This window comes from Pimephales promelas, chromosome 8 (genome assembly GCF_988280905.1).
Source record: "Pimephales promelas chromosome 8, fPimPro1.hap1.1, whole genome shotgun sequence".
NCBI lineage: Eukaryota > Metazoa > Chordata > Actinopteri > Cypriniformes > Leuciscidae > Pimephales > Pimephales promelas.
In genome coordinates, this window is record NC_142776.1 from 29,004,329 (window position 1) to 29,026,413 (window position 22,085).

Consider the following 22,085-nt stretch of genomic DNA (forward strand, 5'->3'; position numbering starts at 1 on the left):
ATGAATAACATTTAAGGTCTTTGAATCCAGTTGAGAGAGAGAGAGACTTTGAAAGGCTATTTCACTGATTGAACAGGTACTTTATTGAGTATCCCTCATATGGCATTTGATCTTCTGTGTGAAGCTGCAAATGCTGACAGAGACACAGGAGGTTTCTTAATTGCCTGTTTGACTTTTATCAACTGGGATGAAGTCAGTCAACCTTTCTCAGCTTGGACTAATTGTATATATTAAAGAAGCCTGCACTTCTTAAAGAGATACTCCACCCAAAACTTGAGGGTGAGTAAATGATGACAACATTTTAATTTTTGGGTGGAGTATCCTACCCTTTAATAAATTCAGGTAATGAGAAGACGCTACCATACACCAATTAACTCTCAGAGCAAGTAACTCGGACTGTTATTAATCATTCAAAACAGCAAACTTTTTTAATTTTTAATCAGGAAGACTCAAAATGTACAGATTAGTTTTTTTTTCCGTCTTCACTATGGCCTAACAAACACCAATTTGTCTGGGAGAGAGAAGAAAAACCCAGAGTGGATTTGGAATGGAGTGATTACAGAACTGCCCCACTCCTATACAAATTATATTCCTATTATTCAAATCAGTTAAATGATTATTAGGTTGCATGGATTAGGTCAGCCGGAACCGGCAACACTTCCTATAACATCCGATGTACTCGTTACATCATAAGAAAAATGGGATCTACGCTAATGTTAGTCTTTCTGATTAACGAAGTCGATCCGGGCCATATCCAGATCAGATGGTGGACCTGTATAGACATGACCAAGCGTGATGATGTCAGCTGGATCCGGGCCATATCCAGATCAGATGGAGGACCTATGCCTAGACACGACCACAACGCATCCCTGAAGTGTCAGCAGAGGTTGTGTTCTCTCTGCTGTGAAGGCTTCATCAACACAACAGCCATCATCACTGATCCTCAACATAATCATCTCCATACTGTGTGATGACTCCAATCTTCAACCAGATGGAACTGGATTCATATTTTCTGATTGTTCTAATCCACTCTGACTTCTGACCTATAATGCTGCCTGAATCATAATCATACACTGTTCGTTCATTGGCCAGAGGAGAACTGGCCCCCCGACTGAGCCTGATTTCTCTCAAGGTTTTTTTTCTCCATTCGTTTCTTTTTTTTTTTTTAATCAAGTTTTGGTTCCGTGCCACTGTCGCATTTTTCGCCTTTGTTGCTTGCTTAGTTAGGGACATTCAATTTAACATTTCATTCAATTTTCTACAACAGTGATCTGCCTGCATTGACATTATTATAAGAGAACTGAACTGATCTGGACGATGACATCACGGTTTTCTCCAGAGAGACATTTCTCCATATATAAATGAACTAAATTAGTAACTTTTTACAACAAAAAATGAAACACCACTGAACTTACTTAACTGTGACGCTATTTTCTTCGAGAAACAAAATAGGTTGCATTATTTTATAGGTTGCACAACCCATGTAAAGTTGATAATTCCGCGAATGACTGCAAGTGCAGATTTCGAACAGAGATGGCGACGAAGAGGAAAAAATATGGACACCAGCTTTAATATTAAATGCAGTATATGATTTAACTGTTGTGTAAAAGTAATACTTCTTTAATATGAATTAAGAAGACAGCCGAGGTGGGGAACAAAGCAAACAAGTAAAGAGGCTGAATCTTTTTTATTACTGTAATTCAGACTTATTGCTCCTCTATTGTAAAGTAATACAATAATCATCTTAAACTGAAATAATGCACACCACCACTGACAAGATATACATATACGGGACACAAATCAAATAAATTAATTTCGACTTTGTAAAAGTTGTTTAGTCAATATTTTCAGAGACTGATGCCCTAGAGCAGAATTCAAATTGGCTGCAGTTTCAAACCACAGAAATATTAGTGATTATTTACATCCCTGATCATATACATTAATAAACATAATGATAAATCTATTGCACTCTAGACTATCGGTGAGAAGCACACTGTAAAATATGTGCACATGTATGTGTACTGGTGGATAGACGGTTACTTTTAACACCACACAATGAATGCCAATGAATCGTTATTAATTTACATGGAAATCATGCGAGGCATAACCTGGATTTGTAATTTATTGCACATGGCCTCTTGCAGACTCACACCTGTAGGTTACTCTCAGGCTTGCTCTTTTCCTGTAGCACCATGGGAATATTTGTGCTCTACTGGTTAATTAGACAGTGCCCTGTTGACCTCAGAGTTCAGTGTGCTTTAGAAACCCTGTGCTGATTAGTTGCCAATGATACTACACACTCGTGGACAATAGAGACCTACCAAGGTTTTTTAAATTTCCTTTATAGAGGTGAGCGAGTCACACATATCATCTAACACATCTAACACATGAATGGTTTCCTGCACACACATTTTACCTACAGTCATAAATAGGCCCACACGGAAACCTCTTTTTTTCTTTAACATTTGTGGGGTAAATCTGATAAATGGATTTAAACAGGCCCGTAACCACCATAGAAGCCCACATCTCTCTCCACCCCCCCAAACAGACATGGTCAAATTGTCCCCCTGATATTTGATATTATTTATTCTTAACCCATTACTCACCCCTCTGTTTGTTGTTAGGATGATAAAAAAAAGTTTGACAAATTAGTTTTTTAGGTTGGTTTGCCTTAGAAATCTGCCTTATAGGCTCTTCAGCATCAAAGTGATTAAGATAGCCAATCAAATAACAAAAAAATCGATGTTCCTGTTACCGTTCACAGAAGACTAGTTTGATGTGATTCAAGCTCAATGCTTCAGTTTTAAGTGTGAGGTGAGATGTAAGTAGCCTAGCTAAACATTTAATATTTGACAACTGTTTTAGAATAGAGTTTCACAGTTTTGAATTGAAAATATAGGCTGTCGTTTACTTGATTCATGCAAATCATAACTGAATGTGACGACACGGGGAATACCATATTCAGCATATGATTAGGCATTCAGTAAACGAAATAGACACACGACCCCACTGATTTCAATGGAGAAGACCGAAGCCCGATTACTGCACTTCCTGCCTGATGTCTGAGCGACTGCGCAGGCTTAAACTCAGCGTGACGACAGTCTGACAGTTAAAAATCTTCTAGTAGCTGGTCCAAACAAAATCTGAATCACCTAATTCCTCCAAAACTTTGTTGAAATATTTTGTCCCGTAGCTTTTATGGACTCTCGATTTATGGGCTTCTACCTTGACTTTGTGTCGACAAAAACGGCTTCCACGGGGCCATAACGTAAGATACAAAGTAATTGAGCATTTTTACATTGTTGTGATTCTTTAGAAATAAATAATGGACAAATTAAGTCTTTGGACGCCTTAGGTGTAAAGTTATTCGCTGTCAAAATGACGCCAAAATGAATGGGAGTCAATGGGATGCTAACAGCAGGTGAAGTTCTGCTACAATGGCGGCTCCCACAAGGCTTCAACTTCCGGGTGATGGATTACCTCCTTGAGTAGGCCCTATACTTCAAGTGACATCATTTCCATTACCAGCACAGTCCCCTGATGTCACAGCGTCTGCATGCAGCCCGATTTTTGTGTCTGCACAGAGTCGCGGACTTGTGAACGGACAACAGCGCATGTGCGAGCAGATGTGGACAGTAACAAAGTACATGTACTTGAGCACTGTACTTAAGTACACTTTTTGGGGATCTGTACTTTACTTGAGAATGATTTTTTTCTGGAAACTTCTTCACTACATTTGAAAGACAAATATCATACTTTTTTATACTTTTTAAGGTCTTTGAGTTGAAAGCTGTAACGTCAGTAAGGGGATGACTTTGGTTGCAAGGGTTCCATTTTGGTTTGAAACGAAAGTCGGGTTGGCATCACTGATGTCAACGTCAACCCGACTGATGATGGTTTCTGACGTCCACCCGATTTTCATTTTCACCCACAATATAACGTCTGTCCAACGTTTGAAATTAACGTCAATCTGACGTTGGATTCAGACATCAACCTGATTTTCATTTTCACCGTTGGGTTTTTTCAGTGTTTTGGAGCACACTAGCTTATAGGCTAACATATTCATTCATACTAAAAGCCAAACAACTTTAAATATGGCACTATTTGAGGGAACAGCCATTTGGATATCCAAAACCATTGTAGACATCATTGATTATACAATCTCACATTCAATGCCACTACTGGAACCGTTTTCTAGAAATAAATTTGTTATTTATATGATGATAGGTAGGCAGGCATAGATTCAGAGGCATAAGGTACTGTAACATACAACAATGCAAAAATAATAAAACAATGCGTTGACATTTACTTTTGATACTTAAGTACTTTTAAAAACGAGTACTTCTGTACTTTTACTTAAGTAAAAATCGGTCTTTACAACTTTTACTTGTAATGAACCCGTTGAACACGTCTGTCCACACCTGGTCCACATTCGCGGTCAAAAGAGTATATTCTCAACTGTGCGTGAGATGGAGCAGTGCGTGGAAAATAACATATACCTGGGCATTATGATTGAATGTGAGCATATTTTCAAATAAAAAAAAAATGTTTTCCCTTTGTTCCCTTAAATCCCTTAATTCCTTTTAAAAACAAAAGTGCCTTGATCCCCCCAGTGCTCAAAACATGGTTACGGCCTTTGGATTTGAACATGATGAAATATGTTGAAAATATCCATATTTGCAGCTAAAAGCATAATTAAATTATCCAAGATGTTTTATAAATGGACAGAAGGATCGTGTATATAAGGGAATGCGCATTCAGGTTCCGTGTGAGCCTAGTTACAAACCACATACACACAAACACTCACTCTCTAACAGCCTCCGCCAGGCAGCGGTCAGTAGCATCGCTGCAATCTGCCCCGTGCTTGCGACGGATCCTGGTGTTAGTGCCAATACGAGTCTGAGTGTTTTGTGGCCGCAGCCTGCGCAGACGGGTATGCAGAACTTTGCGCAGTTTTTGGCGCGTGAACGCATAAAGCAGCGGATGTAGCACTACCGTCCAATAAGCGAGCACCAGAAAGCAGAGTCTCAGGCGTTCTAGCCAATCAGACGGCCCGATGGCCAGCATGAGAAGAGGAATGATGGAGAGAGGCGCCCAGCATAGCAGAAACGAGAGGATGATGATGACGGACATGCGAAAGACTCGCCTTCGGCGTTCCCTTCGATCTCGGTGGCGCCGAACCGCTCGACGCAGGGCCAAAATGGCCGAGACTGACGCGCCCACACCCATGCTAGACGGACTCTGGATGGGGGCGGGACTTAGCTGCGCGGTTACTGTAGACACAGTGGGCATGGGAGTCAAAGGCGTGGTCACTGATGTAGCAAGGGTGGGAATGTGGGTGCTAGTTATGACAGACACAGATGCGGGGGGACTCAAAGGCGTGGTTGCCATTGATGCAGTGGGAGTGGGGCTTAAAGGCGAAGTTATCACAGACACAATGGGGGTGGGGCTCAGGGGGGTGGTGAGTGAGGGAGTATTCGTCTCAGTGTTGATGGTTACCGTGGTAACTGCATCTGAGGTGATAAGTGGTGCAGTCGAAAGCGGCGGGGGGGAAGTGGGTGTGTTTGTCGTAATGTGATCCGGCGACCTCATTGACCTTTTACAGCGTAACCAGAGACGAAGTCCAGGACCGGGTCGTTTGCTGTCTCGATGGGGCCTGGCCGTGCGTCCGATGCGGATGCGCAGTGCCTGAAGAATTCGGGAGTATGTAAACAGCATCACAGCGAGAGAGCACAGGAACACGGGAACCTGTAGTAACAGATGAGCCTGCAGAGTTCCTCCCCACTCTGAACAAAGCACAGTGCTATTGGAGTGCAGAAACACCCCCTCGCCTTGCCCCGACACAAACCCCGCCTCCACGAATGGTAGGAGTGGCATGGCTAAAGAAATCACCCACACTGCAACAAGCAAAACGGTTGCCCTTCGAGGCGTCAGCAGGCGATTGGCTGGCCGGACACTGATGTCATAGCGGTCTAAGCTGATGAGCAGCAGGTTGAGTGCGGTGCCTACACTGGCAAAGCTGGCTGCCGATTCGTGAAGACAGCAGAGGAGGGCGTGGTGAGGAACCGAGGCTCCGCCCAGTATGAGGAGCGTGGCAGTGATCGGCAGGCAGAGGAGACAGAGCAGCAGGTCAAGGGTGTGCAGGCTGAGCGTGACGGCATGGCTGACGGACTCCAACAGGCTGCAGTGACCACAGTATAACACCAGCACGGTCAAATTGCCGCCCACCCCCAGGAGCAACTCCAGCAGCAGCACAGCACTCAGTGTAGCCCGGAAGCCCAGCCACGTCCCGTCCTGCTGTGCGAGTCCGACCCCCACGCTATCTTCTGCCTGTAAGAGGGACAGACCGTGGCCCTCAGTGAAGCTGCCATCTGTCTCCATGGACACCGTCGCCACGTGCCTTTAGGCATAGCAATGCCAGCCACTCCCACTGGCCATACTCCACCTACTCAGGTGTTTTCTTGGGGCGTTGATAAACGATTGACAGCTCTATGGTGAGAAGACAAAAACAGAATGAATACAGCATTAATGAACAGGCCAAAATGTACAGAATTTACTGAAGCAGGACACAGTGAGATCCAGTGACCCCTTTCCCACTGAATTTATTTAGATATTTACTGTATATAACATTTAAAAGTATATTACCGTTAGAGATTCACCGATGCAACCAACCGAGCACTGGCATCATTTTGGTGAAAAAGTGGTGTAAGTGTAATAAGGTAATTGATCTAGCAAGACAGAACGGAAACGATGAGTATGACTTACACGTGATTCTGCAGTCCCGCACACAGTTAAAGGGATAGTTCACCCAAAAATGAAAATTAGCCCATGATTTACTCACCCTCAAGTCATACTAGATGCATATGACTTTCTTCTTTCAGATGAATACAATTGGATTTATATTAAAATGGCTCTTCTAAGCTTTATAATGGCAGTGAATGCCTGCTTTTGTTTTAAAAAGTACATAAAAGTGCATCTGTCCACTTTAATAAAGTGGGTTAATAAAGGCCTTCTGAAGTGAAACGATGAGTTTGTGTAAGAGAAATATTAATATTTTTAACACATTACAAAGTAAAATTCTACTTACACCTAAAGTAACTTGTGATGTCGGAAGTAGCGTAGTGCTTCATGGCGTAGCGGAAATATCAGTTGTAAGTTGCATTACTCGCGTAAGTTGCGCTTTATAGTGGAATCCATACGTTCGTTGTGCCGGAAGCTAGTTATTTTATTTTATAAAGTTTTAAATATGGATATTTTTCTTACACAAATACATCGCCATGTGGAGCACTTTTATAATAGATAGATGCACTTTTATAGACTTCACAACAGAAACGGCCATTCAAGCTATTATAAACCTTGGAAGAGCCAGGACATTTTTTTTTATATAACTCCGATTGTATTGGTCTGAAAGAAGAATGTCATGTGCACCTGACTTGAGGGTAAGTAAATCATGGGCTAATTTTCCTTTTTTGGGTGAACTATCCCTTTAAGTTTTAACAGACAGATGAATTGCTTCACAGAACGATCTCTCACACATGACCAAGGACACCTTAATGAATTTAGTTATGGAGAATGGATACAGAAGTGTAGAAAGACTGCTCGGTGTCAGATTGTAATTAGTCTACTAGCAATTTAACGTGTTGAAGAAACGGACATGATTCTAATAAACACAAAATCAATCTTAAGTGCTCTAAAATATGTGCCTTTAAATCAAGTCAACTCTCAAATTATAGGCTGCGCAATTACAGCAGCCTGTCATTAAAAAAAATCATAAATAAATAAATAAATGATTTTGACTTGAGACAGATCCCATTTCTAGGATGGTTGTTACTATGGCAACTGATGTACAGTTTGGTCCAAAAAAATAAAAAATGTGGCTGTTAAAGTGGGGCTCAGAGTTTGCCTCTTGAGCACATCTGTGATATTGACCGCAGGAGGAAAGTTTTGATGTTTAACACAATGAGACTGCAGAGGGAGGGAAGGCAATACGGTTGGCATGCTGATGCGCCCCATGCCATGGTGGTAATGAAAAGAGGTCACTGCAGTGGAACTTTTGAATGACAGAACAAGACTTAGATTTAGGGCTCAGATGAACAACTGAAGCCTGACATCTTATGCGCTTAGAAGTGACACTGAGGCAAAAATAAGTAAGACTGACTTTTGTCAGAGAAGCGGGATCACGGCTTTGCATGTACTAAGGAATGGTGAGAGAAAGAGAGAGGGAGAGAATGAGAGATGAGTGGGAGGTGCAGGTGCACACTGTGTTGTGAAATCGCTGGAGGTTTGTTTTTACCTCCTACCATCTATCCATCATTGTGCTATGCTTGAGATCCATCCATCTTTCTTTAGACTAACCATGCTGTCTCAGCTCTCTCTGCCATTTATCAGACTCTATTTCATTATTGTTTTTTTCCAAGACAATTTGGTCTGTCCATGCTGGTTTTTAGCCTGCCTGGTAAAGCAACATAACAGTTCACCCAAAGATAGAAATGCTGTCATTATTTGTTCACCCTCATGTTGTTCTAAACCAGCATATTGTGATTTTTCTGTAGAACACATGTTATTCACACAGCTTTTTTCCATCAAATGACAGATTATGATGACATGTCTAGTATCTACATTATGGTAAACTAAATGTAAATGTTGGAATAAAATAAGCAGGAAATATATTCCTTAATAAAATAAGTTTAATTTTAATAGTCAAGTCAAGTCCCATTCATTAATATAGTGCTTTTACGGACTATAATGCGTTAAGAGCTCGCTTAGGTACTGGGGAGCTAAACCACTTAGTGCTTTGTAAGTGATCAGCAATATTTTAAAATCTATATGATGTTTAATAAAGAGCCAGTGCAGTGTTGACAGAACTGAGCTAATATGGTCATACTTCCTGGTTCTAGTAGGTTCATTTTGGACCAGCTTGTGTGTTTGTTTGGACCAGCATGCTTCTTGTTTGTTTACTAAGCATGCAGGGCCACCACCCATAATAGCTTTACAACAATCTAGCCTTGATGACATGAACGCATAACTAATTGTTCTGTATTTGTCATTGAGAGCATATGACGTAATTTAGATTTAATTTTTAGATAGAAAAATGTGGTTTAACAGATAATAGACATGTGACTTTCAAATGAAAGATTGGCATCAAAGAGCACACCCAGGTTCCTAACCGACGACGAAGACTTGACAGAGTAGCCATCAGTTGTTAGACAATATTGTATATTATTACGTGAGAAGTATTTTGGCCAATAATTTGAATCTCTGTTTTTTTTTTAACTAAGTAGTAGGAAATTACTAGTCATCCAGTTTTTCCATTCATTTTGTGAATTGGTAAGTTTCGTCAGGGCGTGAAGAAATATAGAGCTGAGTATCGTCAGCATAACAGTGAAAACTAAAACCATGCTTCCTAATGATATCTCCTAAGGGTAGCATGTACAGAGTGAACAATAATGGTCCTAGTACTGAGCCTTGTGGTACGCCATACTGAACTTTTGATGACATGTCTACATTTACTGCTACAAACTGATAACGGTCAGATGATTTAAACCTCGTAATGCAATTCCACTAATGCCAACATAATTTTTAAGTCTATTTAAATTAATGTTGTCGTCGATGGTATCAAATGCAGCACTAAGGTCGAGTAGCACTAATAGAGAGATAGAACCACGATTGGATGATAAGAGCAAATCATTTGTGACTCTGAGAACTGTCTCAGTACTGGTCTAAATCCTGACTGAAAATCCTCACAGATATCATTTCTTTCTAGAAAGGAACACAGTTGTGAGTATCTTTGACAGAAAAGGTAGATTGGAAACCTCTGGGAATGTTTATTTTCTTCTAATAGGGTTGAAAAATAAGCAGATCTAGCAGCTTCATTCTCTTTTTATGAAGTACGAAAAAACTAAATTATTCTTGTTATGCTCGCACTATGGCTTTGGACTATTTTTTTTAATCTTCTTTAAGCGCAAAGGAGCAACCATGTCTAAAGTGATCGAAAAAAGAGAGTCAAAAGTTTCTGTCGCAATATCGATTTCTTCTAAGCTGGGATGCCAAGGAAATGGAAATGAAAGATCAGGAATATTATTGATAAAGCAATATTTTAGTTTTAGTTCACTATAATAACCCTGCTGCAGCATTCAAATCTTGTTATTCTGCATATTCACACTGCCACACTGAGATTGGTCACATGATACATCAAACCAGGCAAACTGTGGAAATATTCTTCCTTTGCGTTCGACAAGAAAAATAACAGCATACAGGTTTTAAATGACATGAGGTTGAGTAAACAATCATACATTTTTTCTATTCCTTGTATAACAATAGCAGAGGCATTAAAACCACTGCATCTTATAATTTATTGGTGTGTCTCCAAGTCAAAATTGATTTCTAATGAGCATATTAATGGTGGAATTAATATGCAAAGGCATTTGTTTAGACTGTGGAAAAGAAAGAGCATGACAACATGTGAAACTACATTCACAAGGCAAGGAGGAACCAAAATAACTCCACATCTAGAAGGAGCTAAAATAGCTGATGATCTAGATTCCTCTTTCCTTTCATACACATTCTCAACAGATCAGGGCCACTTATATGCCTGCTCTGTTTCTTGTTGTCGCTTTTTGTCCTAGAAGAAAACTGTAGCCTTTAATCTTATTATAAATTTACACAATCTCATAAAAGCTCCTTTTCCTTCTTTCAACTGGCATCTTGCAGCCTGATCTGAAGTGCATCTGAAAATCCATTTGGCTGTAATCAGTGAGAATGTGTGTGCGTGTAGGAGCAAAAGATGATGATGGGTGTGATGAAAGTCAAATGATTGACGCAGGCGTATTCAACTTTTTTCCCCCTCAATAATTTTGCTGGAGTCACGTGTCTCTGAGCATGTGCATGTGTCCAGTTGTGTTTGAGATTATCAATGTGAGAGGATGATGCCTTGATTCAAATTGGAATGTCATAAGGCATCACATAGGCTGAGAAGTCCACAGTGACTGATAATGGCTAGCCTATTCAAACCAATGAATAAAAAAAACATTCATTTGCAATATAGCTATTCAAATTACATCTTGAATTGTATCTACACAGGCTCACTGCAGATAACAGGGAACACAGGCAACACATGGATTTGCTCGGTAAACAAATCGTCCGTAGTGGCGAAATACCCCGCATATGGCATTGGTGCCAATTTTTGTTGTTGTTGTTGCAGTGTGAAATATTAGGACTCGCGTCCAGATCAGAAGACACCGCTAATTGTCTCTCATTTCTATTCCCAGGCGCGCGCTCTCAAAATGTACCACTTAAACAGACCCAAACGAATGAAGAGAGGTGGTAAAATCGACTCGAATGGCAGTCAAGTGGAAATATAGCCTCGTGAGTAGTGTGAAGATGCATCAAGGTTTCTACTCACCTTGCCCCGCGCGCCGGGAATCCCCGCTACATTCCAATGCGGTCCGTGCAGCGCGCGCGCTACTCTCTTTCACTCTACTAGAGCGCGAGATTCCTAGGGGCTTCGGGACAGTCAGTTGTCAGGTACGTGCCCGGACTAAATGTCTCACCTTCAGTGGTGCTAAACGCTGATGGAATTCGCCACGGTGCTTCTGTGAGTACCTATGAGTGCCGCTATCCTGTGTAGTAGACGTACTGAACCCGCTCTCTCAGCGCGAGCGCGCGCGCACACACACACACACGCACACTGCAGGCTTCATCGTGGAAACGCACAAGCTACTGTCTGCAGTCCATGCGATTCTTAAAAACAAATGTACAAGATATGGTTTCTGCGTGGATGACATTTGATATTCTATTATTTTTTATTTTATTTGAATTAATTAAAACATGAAATCTCAATGCCAGTCACTAGCTGTAAATGTAAATATGAGCGTAAGTATATATATATATATATATATATATATATATATATATATATATATATATATATATATATATATTTCTTTCAATGTACCAAGGATTGATTAAAACAGTATATAGATTAAGACATGGTTGACCCCTGGAGCCTCAAATTTGATGGACAGTTGTCAGTGATTTACATAAACTCATTAAAAGGCACGAAGATTCCTCTAAAGTAACAGAATAAAAATATAGACTGGCACTCAAACCATTTGTTATTAAGCAGACTTGGGAATATAAAACAAAATACCGTAACAGATGGACTGGCTATAATGCAGTCAATGAATAAATATGAGTAGAAATGAATATGAAAACAGTGTTTGAGTGACAGCCCTGAAAGAGTAGTAATGAGTGTTTGTTGGCACCTTAACAAGATGGTCCAGAATCATTACTGAATCATCAGATGTGTAACAAAGATTGATGCACAAACAAGCAAAAAAGACAACAGAGTGACAGCAAATTAACAACGAGAGAACAGAGAACAAAAAGAGACTATGTAATTTGTCCTACAGGTTGTTACTGACTTTTTAATGAGGCTCTGTGCCATTTAAGGCTAGTCTTATTATTCATAGTAAAAATGAGAGTTCCAACATTACAATCCAATGAACATTTTGTCTAGTCTCATGTTTATTTTCCCCTTTAAATATTGACGTTTATTCCAAGAAAATGTTGAACAAGAAGAAAAGTCTGATCACTTTACAGTGTATGAATGTATACCTGGAAAATTTTTATGTGCCATTAAAACTGGCAGACAGACAGTCTTGTGCAAATAAAAATGTAAACTGCTCCATCACTTTAAATGAACAGGTCTGTAGAAGTGTAATCCATATACTTAAATGGAACACAAATACTGAATATAATTAATGAAATACATGAAAAACAATAAAAATCAATCAGCAATATAAAAATATCTTTAAAAATAACACCATTTGTCCAAGTAAACATGCAACATCTGATAATGAAAGAACATTCATTCTCCTTTTCAAACAGATAAAAATACAGATCTACATGTACAGTACAATTTTGTACAGCATAGATTTATTCTAAGAACGAGTCTAAGATCAATTCTTTAAGAACTGGAATATTAAACTGTATTCTCGTTTCTGTTTTTAGCACCTGAGAAAATGTCAGTGGGTGTAAATATTTTGGCATCAAGGATTAAGTGAAAATTGAAAGATAATGTGGTATGCTGCGACTAACGTACATGTATATTTGCGTATAAACTTATTTACGTAAATGTTTTTGTGGATCCGTACATGGACAGTATGTTATGTTATAAACAATGTTTCTATTTTACCTTTGTCTGCAGTACAATATGTCTAGATGAATCTAGACTGGCAGCAAGATTAACAGTTGTTTGGCAGCTCAACAGACACAAAATAAATAAACAAGAAAAAGATCTTTAAGATCTGATCAATATTTAAAATTTGCTTGTCCCATTGAGGAAAAGGTGTTGACATCAGTCTTTACCTCAATCTCTTGTGCATGATGGCAGAGTTCAACACTGAGGTTTAGGTTTTTATATTGTTGATGAGTTAGAGATCCATTTACAGTCAGCTCTTGTCTTCAAGCTAAAACACAATTCTAAAACAGAATAGACAGGATTGTAAGGAAAACCTCTTATTGATAGATGCAGTGCAGAACCTTATCTCTATCCCATCCAATTAATAATTCATGAGCAAATATGGATTAATGCACCATGTGTCACCTTCAGCCCAGTGCGTGTTAAATGTACCTTTTTACTGTTGCAGACAGAGTTTCTCACACTCTTCCTTCTGTAAATAGCGATTAGCGTTCCCTCCACAGCCGCTGTAGATAAAAGGTCTACAGGCGCCCACCTGAGAATTAAAGTACCAGCGCAGAGTAAACCGGGAACAGTCACCCTCTTCCATGGGCAAGATGCAAGAGTCTAAAAACACATGAAGGAATGGTTCAATGGTTGAATTTTTTTTTTGTTCAGCAAGGATGCATTCGATTGATGAGAAGTGACAGTACATACATTTATGTTACAAAATATTTCTATTTAAATAATTAAAAATATATTTAACTTTATTTTTATCAAAGAATCCTGAAAAAAAACCATTATTGGTTTCCAGAAAAATATTAACCCTCTGGTTCTCTTCGTGTGGCGAAGCATACGGTTAAAAGATGGCTGTGTCTCATATGACCTTGTTATTTGTACACTCTGTGACTATACAAATCACAACATGTAAATAGGAAAATGTTTGCGTTATTTTGTCACTTATTGGCATTAGTATGCTAGCTTACATCCAGTCTTTGTGCTAAACTAGGCTAGCGGTGGGTGCGTCAGACAGAGTTACAGCACGCACGGAGATGAAAAAGGTATGTATGGACTTATCTAACTCTGGGGGATACGGTGAATAAGCTAAAGTCCCAAAAAAGTCGGCGTGTTCCTTTAAGACTGGGGTAATGATGCTGAAAATTCAGAGGAATAAATTATAAAATGTTAAAAAAAAGAAAACAGTTGGTAGTACTTTATTTCAATAATACTTTAGTCCACTTTAGACAATCTACTTACTTTAAGTAACTTTGAAGCTACATGTCAACTACCAGTCATTAGAGTATTAGTTGACGGATAGCCTAATATCCCCCAACAGACATTCTAATAACTAGAAGTAAATATGCAACTACATCAAAATTATTCCACTAACATGAACCTTAACACCTAACCCTAACCTAAAAGTATACTAATAATCCAATGAGAGTAAGTTGTTAAGATACATGTAGAATGCCTAAAGTGGACCATCAAAATTAAGGGTAAACAAACAGTAATTTTAAGGTAATGATATTCACAATATTACGATTTTCTCTGTATTTCAATCTAATAAATGCAATATTGGGGACCTTAAAATGATTTTTAAAAACATTACAAAATTGTTCAGACCCCTAAATTTTCAGCTACATGATGGCCAAAAGCTTTTTCAGCTACATCCAATATTTCTGAATGCAGAAACATTTCGTAATCAACACATTTATATACCCTGAATTCATGCAAAGTGAACAATATGGCGAAAGACGGTACTTGAATAGCAATACTTGAAAGCACACAAGGCCTATTCAACTCTTAAACTTTAAGTCATTATGGCATCTCTATAGTTAAGAATAGCACAGAGATCTGTAGAAATATCCAGCTCTTTTCTGTGGTAGGACAGCTGCTTGCAATCTCATACTAAGAGCTGTCATGTTGATGAGTCAGCGGGTTTACAGCATGCAGCAGATACACAGAGAAACAACAGGAAGTGAGCACAGCAAAGAACAATAGTGTGCAGCAATTACAGAGTCCAAAATTATGATAATCCATCATCAGTTCTGTAAGGGGTTTGAAGATAGTGACATCAACAAAGCATAAGTTTAATACATTCCTACAGATAGCATTTGTAAGTATTCTGTCCCCAACAATAACATGGAAAAACAGAAAAAATGTGAAGAATGTATTAATAAAATATGCACCATCAACATTGATATTTCCACACTCCAATATGCAACATCACGAGTGATGGCTTACCTTCACTTTTCACCTCTCTTTTTGTCCTTTCAGCTTTTAATGAATCAACAGAGACTGTTTGACCTGCCAAAATATCAATATATTATCCTGTGTCTGCACATACAGTTACACATTTTCTGAAGAAGAAAAAGGCATACTCTGGCTTTTATTAACAGTGGTGTCATAGTCAGAAATCTCCACCACTGGAGCGTCATCATCATAGGTCTCTATAGAGTAAATGTGCTCATAGTCTGGATCATTTGTGTTCATCACCACACGCAGCTTTGGACCTGCAAAAAATAATGGATGCACACATAAAGAAAGCTTTTGGAAATCAGAGTTTAAAATGCTGGAATATCATAGTTTGAAATCAATCGATGTACATGTGCAACTGGATGATGTTAAATACAAGCATGTATTTAACAGATCCCACTTATTTTCATGGCAGAAACATAATTTCTGTTTAAAGGGGTAGTTTAAAGAAAAAAATTCTTTATTGTCATCTTTTATTCACCCTCATGTTGTTCCAAACCTGTATAACTTACAGTAAATTCTTCCATGGAACATGATAATGAGATGTTTTGAGGAATGTTGACACTGCTCTTTTTTAAATAATGCATTGACCACCATTGGGGAAAAGTGCACTTTAGCATACTTGGAAAAAAACATTCCTTATGGAAATATACTTGAATGTAATGTTTTGGACATGTAATAGATATTACATGAACAAGTATTATAATTTAAATTTATATTAAATGCAGGTAGCTTAAATTGAGAGTTTTTTTTTACCCACTTCAGTAGGACTTACATACATTTTTACATGTAATTTCATAATGACCTCTATTGTTTGTTGAAATTTGGTAAGTGCACTGACGAATGAACTGAGAAGCACGCAGAGCACGCAAAAACGCAATGTGAACATTCTTCAAAATATCTACTTTTGTGTTTCACACATGAGAAAAAGTCATGGAATGAGAGATGGATGAATAAACAAAGACAGAATTTTTATTTTTGGGAGACCTATTTCTTTAAACTAGTCCTTTCAAGAAAGCAATAAATATGGGACAGAGTGACAGGATTTTTTTTAGCTTAGAAGAGAAGTGGATAAACAGAAATAGCAGGACGAATTGAGGATAGGACTCACCCTCCTCGTCCCCTCGGGTTAGTGAGCGCCCAGGGGACGTGGAGGAGCTACTTCGGTAAGTCTGCACTCCTACAGGTATCTGAACGTCCTGAACACCTGAGAACAAGCCCACAACGAATTACTCAAGACAGCAAACCCCGTCAGTGAACGCACACACAGGCATTCATGTGTGTAAAGATGTACTCAAACTTCATGCACTACAATAACAATTTTGCATGCACAAAACCCAAAGTTTAGCCATGTGGACGCAAACCAGAAATTTTCACAAACATTCTCAACAACAAGGTTTATACAGACTGAGACCACATCACACACAAAGTGTACTGTTAGTGTACTGTGTGGACACGAGTTTCTGATGCAATGATAGGAAAATGTAGCTATATTGAGACTATAAGTCACAACTTACCTCCACAAGCTTAGGGAAAAAGAGAGAAAGAGATAATCAACATTAATCAGAATTTGCATCCCATTTTACTTCTGTAAAATAATTTAATGAAAAAAAAGGTCAGGGATTGACTATCACATTTATCTGTCACCGTCCCACAGGTGGGACGTTTGCCACTATATTTTTAAAACAATAATATCTTAGTAAATACCTTAAATAATTTTGACAAACTATATATCATTTGAAAGCTTACAATCTCTAGTTTCCATATTTGGTGACTGATTTTCAAAATATATTACAGAGGAGCCATAATTTATCAATATAAAACAAGAATATTTTCATACTCATAAGGCGTGTTCAGACCTTTATTTTAAGCAGTAAACATGAAAAATCATGAAAAAATGGTAGATACCTCAGTTTGTTTTCATGCCAAAAGTTCAAAAGATAGAATCCATTCAATTATTTTGGAAAAAAAAGGTCTGAAAAGTTTAAAATATCAAGAAAAAAATAATAAATTCACCATTTGTGACGTGGCAGCTAGCTATGACTTACATGCGTGTTCTTTGTATGTTTCTTAGAGGTTCAATTCATATCAAAATCTGCCAAACTTCCCATGCTACTCCTGAATAGGATCTCTACTTCAGAAATTGTATGAAAATTGTGGAAATAATGGTTCATATCACTCAAAACACGAATGGAAATGCAGGCGCCCTTATATGGGCAGTAATGGAGTCTGATTGTGCCCTAGTGAAAAAGTTTGGTACTGCGCTCAAACAAAATCTTACTGAAAGCTCATTTTTTGAGATATCAACCTAAAATTTGAAACACAACTTGTTCAGATTTTTGGCTTTGATCTTTCTGCCATTTTAGAGTAGCCCAGGTTTTGAAAATATATATTTTAAGTAAAATATGAATAATTAATATTTTTACATTGTACATTTCCATAAACTCAAACTTCTATAACTTTTTTTCTGTTTCACTTTCTTAATTTATTTCACTTCTACAAAAATCTGCCAAATGTCTTCTTTAAAACAAGACCAATCATATGTCTATATTCCAAAGCATTCTTGAATTACAACCATTTAAGTTCGAAATGTGCATTTTCATGTCTATTCAAAAAAGGGGGGGTGACAGTTAACAGGTTAACCAGCTGTTCCATATCACAAAGGAGCCAGACAACAAATTGAGTTTGCAACTGATGAGGTGGACAAAAGTTTAAAACAATGTCTAAACAGGATTTTTTTTTTCTTTCAGTGCACCAAAAAAGAAAGAGGATTCAAGTAGATTTCATGACTTCATGAAGTGAAACGGCCATTGATGGTGATGGAAAACTGTTATAGATGGAGATAAATGGCAATTATAAAAAGATCCACTCACCACAATGCAGGTTCATCTCAGTTCGAACATAACCCCGAATTTCATCCTCCTTTAAAGAATAAAGAGAGATGTGACCAGCCCTTGAGTCATTCTTACTTATCTTGAGGGTTCAATGTGAGGCTCGGGTAGAAGAATAAATTATGCATTACATTACAATAAGTCATGAATCGTAAAAGTCTATTTGTTCTGACCGTCATGCCTGGTTCTCCTCTGTCTCCTTTAGGTCCATCAGAGCCCATCTCACCCTAATACATAAACACAGAGACGCATTTAGCGATGACATATGTGTGGAAAATCAATGCAGAGGTAGATTATGTATATAGCCACCTGTTCTCCTCTCTCTCCTGGGATCCCTGGTATGCCACGTGGACCAACCATAGCCGGGCCTGCAGGACCTCTTTCTCCCTACAATAAATATTCAATACCTCACATACGATGAACTAACCTTGCTCATTGTGAATATGAATTAGGGTTTCCTGCAGCGCTATTAAGGAGCAGCACTGCTCTGCACTACATACACAAACATTACAGCAAAATAAAACAAATAACTTGAGAATTGTACTGTTTTGAGAGAGAAACACTCTAATGCATCTCTCAAACAATTGGCAAATCAGTCGGAAAAGAATAGCGTAAATTGTCTGATTCATTAACTAAATTGTCACGGCAACTCACATCCTCACTGAATCTGTTGATTACTCATTTGTTGAACCACAGGTTATTATGTCAGACATAAAATGAGCCCAGGTTGTTAAAGAAAGATGTGTATTTTTTATGTCGAAAAATAGTTTTGTTGTGATACATATTCATTTAAATGCATATTTTAATTATGTGTGGTCCAATGTCTTGAAGACACAACCCCCCCCCCCCCCCCACGCCACACGGAAAACTAATGCATTGAAACGATGATATCCTCCATGATTGTGTAAATGTTCCTTTGCACATACACAGTGATACAGTGTAAGTTTTATACCTTTTGTCCTTGCAGACCCTCTGGACCTTTACCTCCAGCAGGTCCTTGAGGGCCTGTTAGACCGGAGGGTCCATCCACACCTCTCGGACCAGGAGGGCCTGGGATACCAGATGCGCCCTAAAGAAAAGCAACAGGAACAAACAATAAGTCACTTCTTTACTTAGATCAACAGCATTATATTTAAACAGCAGGGAGCTAAAGAGGTTTGCATACTCACCCGTTCGCCTTTGTCTCCTTGTGTTCCCTTTGGCCCCAAAACTCCATCAAAGCCTCTGTCACCCTGGGCATCAACAGATGAATGTTATGCAGTGTGTTTAAAGTTTAATTGCACCTGCTCCACATTTTTATGACTAAAGATTATGTAGTTCTATGTTACTGTAAAACAATTTGTTGTCCACTAGCTTATTCAGTAGGCTTGTTGAAACTATTGGTATATTGGTACCAGAGCATGTGAGCAGTAATATTTCCTCCACAGCGGAATATTAATTGCAGCGTCACACTGGTCCGCTTATATGCTTTGGTTGGTACCAATCAATATTAAGATGATGAAAATACAATCATAATAATAAAATTCAGTATCAGTAGTACAGACTGTTATCAACCATGATAACAATGCTGGTATGCACCCATTACATTCACAGTTTTTGTAACATGCACTAAGACTTTTTATGTTTGAAATAAATCTATGTCCACCATTTTTTAATATATTCTAAATTGGAATTTATTTATCTTGATAGCAAAGCTGAATTTTCAACTGCCCTTACTCGTCTTCAGTGTCATATGATCCTCCAGAAATCATTTTAAAATAACATTTCTCATTATCAAATATTAAAAACACAGTTATGCTGGATATAGAGTCTTATTTGATGTTCAAGTTCAAAAGAACAGTGTTTATTTGAAATAGAAATCTTTTGTTACATTATGAATGCCTTTACTATCATCTTTGCTTAATAAATATATTAATGTATTAAACAAAACTTGAATGGCAGTTTTACCGTGGTTTAATAATTGATCAAGAATTGTGAATGTTTGTATTATAACAACCCTTTCCTATTAGTCAATATAATCTCAGACCTCAGATGTTTTACCTTGGCGCCAATGAGCCCCTCCTTCCCTGGACTTCCTGTGGGACCTTGAGACCCGACTTCACCCTGAAATATAACTTGCATTCAAACAAATATAACAGCAGGAATCACATGCAACCCGCACACACACACACATAAATGTGTGTACATACCTGCTCTCCTTTCCTCCCTGGCAATCCTGGTCTACCATTAATCCCAGCATCTCCCTATTAACAGGCAAAATTCATGACTTCCAGCAAAACATTGCAACACAACACAAACTTACCTTAAACTCTCTTTATTACTCACCTTGTCTCCCTTTTGTCCGCTTGGTCCACATAGCCCCTTGGAGCCTCGTTCTCCCTGTAAGCAATTAAAGCTTAGACAACCTGTCAATCACTCAATGTGACAAGGAGTAATGACTCTAAAAGCTCCCAGGGAGGGACTATTTGTAAAGAATAAAATACTATTCATGTGTCAGTCATACACACAAGCACACATACCCTTCAATTACTGTCTTTCTCATTAATGACAACAGATAGAGGTCTATCAGGGATGCTGAATCCAGATAAAAGCTATGTGAGTGTGTGCGTGTATGTTGCCGCTGGCTGAAGGGCAGCTAGTACTGTCTGCAGCGGCCCATGTATCCCTGAGAGCAATGGATTCATACGCAGGAGTCTTTCATGTGCCTCGCTGCACTCGACAAATCAATTTCTCTACACATGCACACACATACACATATTAACACACACAAAATACTTTGATATGATGGATCTATGGTATATATGCAGATGAATATCAGACACAATAGCCTGGAATCCAGACCGTGGAAGAATTATAAGAAGTGAGATCATCTGGTCTGAAGGGCTCCTCAAGGTTACTGATAAAGCTTGCAAGAGTCAGTTTGAGTTTTAATCAAAGAGACAACCATTAAAATGCACACATACACACACACACCTTGAGGCCTCTGAGACCTAGGTGCCCAACCTCTCCCTTCTCTCCTCTCATGCCAGGCAGACCATCTTTACCAGGTGTTCCCTGTAGAGAACAGATAAAAAAAATGAGAGGTAGTCATGGGGAAACAGCGGAGTCTGGGGACTGTATGTGTTATTCATGCACGGATGTTATAGGCATACACACCGCTTCACCTGGGACACCTGGCTGCCCTGCTTCTCCCTGCAAATGATAAGCAAAAACATTATCAATATGACATCCACACACAATTATGTACATTTTTAAACACCCAAATGTATTTGTCACAGTTATGCTTAGTTTTGCTTTTCGTATCAGTCTGTTTAATCACCTGTGTTCCTTTGTTCTCCTTTTCTCGCCATAATGAGTTACCATGGATATTAATTTAATCATCATCATCACAGCTGTTCATCATTTAGTTCATCACGCGTGTATTTAGTTCCTCTCCTTTACTCATTCTTTTTTTGGTATTGTTTGTGAATACTGTTTCAAGTTGTTGGTTTATGTTTAATAAAGACTGTCGTTATTTCTACAATCTTCATCCTGTGTTTATTCATGTTCATTTGTGAGAGAAGAGAAGATATTTTTTACCTTCTGACCGCCAGGACCACGGGCTCCTTGGAAACCAGTGGAACCTCTCTCTCCTGGCTCACCTCTCAGACCCTACAAATATTAAAGAAAAATCACAAATGAAATGTCTTTCATTTATTATTAATGAGATTAAACAAACATATCGCTACAAATGCTACAATAGATTTTAGGCATCACAA

At 38.6% G+C, this 22,085-nt stretch overlaps 2 protein-coding genes across 4 annotated transcripts in view; both read right to left on the reverse strand.

Annotated features, from left to right (window-relative positions):
• Positions 1-413: 413 nt before the first annotated feature.
• Positions 414-11,715, reverse strand: LOC120474391 (G protein-coupled receptor 22). 3 transcript variants are annotated; one of them, XR_005621773.2, is made up of 3 exons: positions 11,402-11,715; positions 4,420-6,489; positions 414-4,380 (listed from the first exon to the last, which is right to left on the reverse strand). XR_005621773.2 is itself a non-coding variant. In XM_039664616.2 (3 exons), exon 3 carries the CDS (start codon positions 6,379-6,381, stop codon positions 4,804-4,806), a length of 1,578 nt encoding a protein of 525 aa, XP_039520550.2. In that variant the 5' UTR covers positions 6,382-6,489; positions 6,646-6,728; positions 11,402-11,698; the 3' UTR covers positions 414-4,803. The 3 variants fall into 3 exon arrangements, 2 of the variants coding, with proteins under 2 accessions (XP_039520550.2, XP_039520549.2); XM_039664616.2 differs by adding an exon at positions 6,646-6,728 and having other exon boundaries at positions 414-6,489; positions 11,402-11,698; XM_039664615.2 differs by having other exon boundaries at positions 414-6,489.
• A 690-nt stretch (positions 11,716-12,405) lies between these two features.
• col7a1 (collagen, type VII, alpha 1) overlaps positions 12,406-22,085 on the reverse strand; it is a 62,575-nt gene continuing 52,895 nt past the window's right edge. Inside the window, exons 104-119 of the mRNA XM_089134294.1 lie at positions 21,907-21,978; positions 21,484-21,519; positions 21,301-21,381; positions 20,653-20,706; positions 20,517-20,570; positions 20,368-20,430; positions 19,497-19,559; positions 19,280-19,396; positions 18,637-18,714; positions 18,501-18,554; positions 18,310-18,358; positions 16,548-16,962; positions 15,562-15,693; positions 15,425-15,487; positions 13,634-13,807; positions 12,406-13,482 (exon numbers count right to left, since the gene is read on the reverse strand). Coding sequence (XP_088990420.1) covers positions 16,943-16,962; positions 18,310-18,358; positions 18,501-18,554; positions 18,637-18,714; positions 19,280-19,396; positions 19,497-19,559; positions 20,368-20,430; positions 20,517-20,570; positions 20,653-20,706; positions 21,301-21,381; positions 21,484-21,519; positions 21,907-21,978 — 741 coding nt within the window. The 3' untranslated portion in view covers positions 12,406-13,482; positions 13,634-13,807; positions 15,425-15,487; positions 15,562-15,693; positions 16,548-16,942. The remainder of the gene's footprint in view (positions 13,483-13,633; positions 13,808-15,424; positions 15,488-15,561; positions 15,694-16,547; positions 16,963-18,309; positions 18,359-18,500; positions 18,555-18,636; positions 18,715-19,279; positions 19,397-19,496; positions 19,560-20,367; positions 20,431-20,516; positions 20,571-20,652; positions 20,707-21,300; positions 21,382-21,483; positions 21,520-21,906; positions 21,979-22,085) is intronic.

Coding starts and splice junctions, on each gene's coding strand:
- LOC120474391 (XM_039664615.2), bottom strand. CDS start 6,381: ATGGAGACAGATGGCAGCTTCACTGAGGGCCACGGTCTGTCCCTCTTA.